The 4,197-nt window shown below is 37.8% G+C and overlaps 2 protein-coding genes across 8 annotated transcripts in view; both read right to left on the bottom strand.

The window, feature by feature from the left end:
• Nucleotides 1–4,197, bottom strand: part of PCDH11X (protocadherin 11 X-linked) — a 728,057-nt gene that overhangs the window by 705,025 nt on the left and 18,835 nt on the right. The window lies entirely within an intron of this gene.
• On the bottom strand, nucleotides 690–3,093 carry LOC102973948 (retinoic acid receptor beta-like). Its single transcript, XM_055081903.1, has 2 exons — nucleotides 2,763–3,093; nucleotides 690–1,456 (listed from the first exon to the last, which is right to left on the bottom strand). Exons 1-2 carry the CDS (start codon nucleotides 3,091–3,093, stop codon nucleotides 690–692), a joined length of 1,098 nt encoding a protein of 365 aa, XP_054937878.1.

Below are 4,197 nucleotides of genomic sequence, written 5' to 3'. Positions count from 1 at the left end.
GAAGAGATATGGGAACATATATATATGTATAACTGATTCACTTTGTTGTAAAGAAGAAACTAACACACCATTGTAAAGCAAGTATACTCCAATAAAGATGAAAAAAACCCACAATAAATAAATAAATAAATAAAGTAGAACATCTTTCTCTTTATCTTGCCACATTGTACAGCAATCCCATTTCCTTACCTTGATGTCTTGATCTGTGAAAGCAAGACAGTTATCTTTTGACCCTTTCTTAACTGGACATATAAGTAAACTGTTCCATAACCTTGGTGTCTTGGTTATTTGGAGTATGCAAGACAAAAGGAAAGCACCAAACGTACAGGAGAGAAAGAACAGAGCCATACTTCTGTATGTGCAGAGTCTTCAGAAACTTACCCAGGGCGAATTAATTTTGACTGGGTCTTTGCCATGCAATCTTGTGTGTTCAAAGAGGAGAATAGAAGCTTTTAACTGGTTTTGGGTTGCATGAAATGGCTGATTTTTAGAATTTAAAAAGTTTGTACTTCTAGGTAAGTTAGACAGTGAGGGGTATATATTGATACATATGAAAACTTCTTGGTCCTTCTTGAGTTTGAATATATTTTCAGTCCAAAAACTAAGCAGCAGTAAAAATGTATTTACCTTGCATTTTAAATCCCAGGAGTGAAGGTACTGCGGAATGTCTGAAGTAGCTAGAAAGTGTCTTATTGCAGCAGTGGTGACTGACCAACACCGCTGTTCTCCACGGAGCTGGGCGAGGTGCTGGGACTGTGCTCTGCTGTGTTCCCACTTGAGCTTGGGGTCAAGGGTTCATGTCCTTCAGAATTCTCTAGCATTTCTTGAATGAGAGGGGGCATCGAGCCAGGAATTTCCATTTTCAAGGTAATTACACTTTCTGCACCTTTAGCACTGATGTTGCGGAGATCTGTGATTTTCATGAGGATCTTTGGAAGCATGTGAGGCTTGCTGGGTGGTCTCTTTCTGATATAAATTTTTAGTGCTTCCAGCAATGGTTCTTGTAGCTTATCTACTTTTGTTGGTTCCTCAAGGTCCTGGCGGTCTCCACAGATCAAGCAGATGGCGCTGAGAATGCCTGTCTCCATTTCCTCCATCTCCAGATATAGGAGCTGGCTGGCGAAGGTGAATACGAGGTCGGTCAGGGGTCTGAGCCGGGCGTTGTGCATCTGGGTTCGATTCAGGGTCAGGACGTCCGAAAATGGCATGGTGTCTTGCTCTGGGGTATACCTGGTGCAGATTCTCAGAATATTGATGTCCAAAGAGGTTGCCTTCAGCAGGGTGATTTGGTCTGCGATGGTCAAGCCGGTGAAGCCTGGTAGACGTTTAGCAAACTCCACGATCTTAATAATGCACTTGGTGGCCAGTTCACTGAATTTGTCCCAGAGGACCAGGTCCACTCGGACTCGATGGTCAGCACTGGAATTCCTGTCCCGGAGCCTCGCACGTGCCCAACCTGTGCATCATGACCGAGTGGGAGGAAACGCCCACCCTACTCAGCGGCTGCTATGACCCCCGCCCAGGGTGCCTCCTCCAAAGGAGATTTAATTGAAGATATCAGGGTGGTTATATCCATGAGAACAGATGGATATTGAAATAAATCCATTCACCAGTTTTCCAATTTTTTTCAGTCTATTCTTCACTTAGTTTTGAAAAGCCAGGTTTTTACTTTCAGAAAAAAAGGGAAAATCTTAAATGACTAAATATGAGACATATATAAATGAAACAGAAAAGAAAATTTGATTCATTCTACCAGTGTCCTACTTAATCCTCAAAGCCCAGAAATCTTTACTCCAAAAAAGGATTTCAGTTTCTATATCATATGGGAAGGCCATTTCTTCTCTATGTCAGGGTGTCTGAAGACTGATTAACTAGATGTCATGATAAAGATGGTGGCAAATGTTCTTGAGAGAAGTCAATGACAAAGTTGTCCAAAGATTACATTCTCTTGGAAATGGGTAATCATTGCCAGAATAGCTCAAATCCTTTGCTCTGTGGGGAATGGAATTTCAAATGGGCAGTGACTAATAAGAGATGGTTCATTCTGATCGAGGCTTTGCTGAATAATTGGAAGTCATTAATGCTAATGCTATCAATGAATGAACAGACAAATCTTGTGGATGATATATATATTTTTTGTTTGTTTGTTTGTACTGTTAGTCACTAAAACATTCTTCACATTTGTTAACGAAAGTAGCAGATTTTTCAGTGATCTGGTTTTTGAGAGGTAGGTTGTAGCCCAACAGTTAGAGGCAGATCATCATGGATGTGGGAGCAGGGTTTGTTGGAGGATGTTCTGAGAAGGGCAGTAAACCTGGGTCTTTTTTTCCCCTGCACATTTCAGACAGACCAAAGAGTATATTTTTTTCCCCTAATGGAAGTGAAGGATTGGCAACATTAGACATGGCTTTCTGCAGTTCAGACTTTAACTCAAATGCACATTCTTCTTTGTGGGTTAAGACTGGGCAAGGAATGGAGGCCATGGGATAGTTTTGACACGCCTCTGGAATAAGAGATAATTAAAGAGAGAAAAAAATCAGGGCAGACAATATTAGATCATGCCCAGACAAAAGTATCTTGTCCACTGAATCAGAGAAAGCTCCAGGTGAGGCCATTTATAGTCAGAGTTATTTTCATAATCCAAGGCTTACCCAGTTAGTACTGACCGTATGGGATATATCTTGAGAGATTAAGAGGACCTTACCTCTTACCTATCCTTTCCTGTTTTAATTTAAGGGGAGGAGGAACTCATTCCCATTTGCTTAAGTGTTTTTCTGATTCTATTTTAGAAGGAAGTACCATGTCCTCTGAGATAATTTCTGATTCTTCATTATTGACCATGTTTTTAGCAAGATGGAAACATGAAGCCCAAATTTCTCTGATGTTAAATAATTCATGAGTAGCATTTTTAATATCATCAAATAAGTGATTATCGTTAGAAAATTCATGATTTTCATCATCAACAGTATCATCATCATTGCCATTATCCTCATCATGTTCATTACCATGATTGTTGTAGTAATTTTCTTCCTCTGACGGTACTACCTCTTCTGTATAACTGGCACTACCAGTTCTACAGGCCAAGACAGGCATCTTTTACAGAAACACAAGGAACCAACAAAGTCAAAATAAATTTTAATATGTATTAAATACATAAGCTATTGCTATCTAAATGATTTATCAACATAGTAGATGACAAAAATATTTTTGCCACTACTTTTCAATAAAAAAATATTGTCTTCTTCTTAAAGCAGCCCCTCCATAGGAAAAAAGTCATCAGTGTTCTATAAGCATAACTATATTTATATATTTAAGGAGTCTTAGCCTACTCAAATTTACTAGACATATTTAATATCAGAAAATACTACGCCCCATGACACTGATTCCAGGAGTGATTTAAATTATGTCTGGGATCAGTTTGAATCAGGAGAAACAATGATATTTTCAAACTACTAGTAATTTTTTTTCCCTCAGGTGCACTGAATCACACCTTTTAATCAGGGTATCAATACACTATAATATCTAAACTCCATCCAGAGAATAGTAATGTTTATAAAAGTTCTCCAAAATTAATTAAGGTTATGCCTTGAAAGGGAGAACCAGTATTTTTATGCCATGACATCTAGCAACTATATCAATCAATGAAACAACTGAAACTTCCAGTCTTATTAAGTTAATCAGTTCTTTACAGACACAGCCAATGACAAACAACTAAATTGGTCCCAGGTTCACACATTAAAGTGAAGACATTTTCAATGACGAATATAGCAGTTTAGATAAAATTATTGTAGGCATACGGTCAAAATATATTTTCATGCCTCACAATACTAAAAGAAAAAAATATAAAATTTAAGAGCTAAAAACAATTGATCATAAATAAAACCATTAGTAAAGACATTGGCTTAATAAATGCTTCTTTTAACAAGATAGCCATACTAGTGCTATCATACAAGGCAAACTGTGTTACATTCATATATTGTATCTTCAAACAGTTCTTAATTTGTCTAATGATAGAAGATGTTAATTTTTATCATTTCTTATCCTTAACAGTAGCAAATAGATTTTTTTCAAAGTTTACTATTTTAACATTAGCGTTTAACTATTTTAACTAATAATTTTTTTTTTTTTTTTTTTTTTTGGGTTTGGGGACCCCCCTCTGCTGCGGCCTCTCCCGTTGCGGGGCCAAGGCCCCGGACG

This window comes from Physeter macrocephalus, chromosome 21, assembly GCF_002837175.3.
Source record: "Physeter macrocephalus isolate SW-GA chromosome 21, ASM283717v5, whole genome shotgun sequence".
In the NCBI taxonomy this organism is placed as follows: Eukaryota; Metazoa; Chordata; class Mammalia; order Artiodactyla; family Physeteridae; genus Physeter; species Physeter macrocephalus.
The sequence above is the reverse complement of the archived record's forward strand: the minus strand, read 5'-3'. Positions and strand labels throughout refer to the sequence as shown.

What these genes read in the sequence shown, in the direction of transcription:
- LOC102973948 (XM_055081903.1), bottom strand. Translation starts at nt 3,093, where the DNA reads ATGCCTGTCTTGGCCTGTAGAACTGGTAGTGCCAGTTATACAGAAGAG. An exon ending in AGAATCAGAAAAACACTTAA is followed by an intron (nt 1,457 to 2,762) that starts GCAAATGGGAAT and finishes CATGATGCACAG; the next exon opens with GTTGGGCACGTGCGAGGCTC.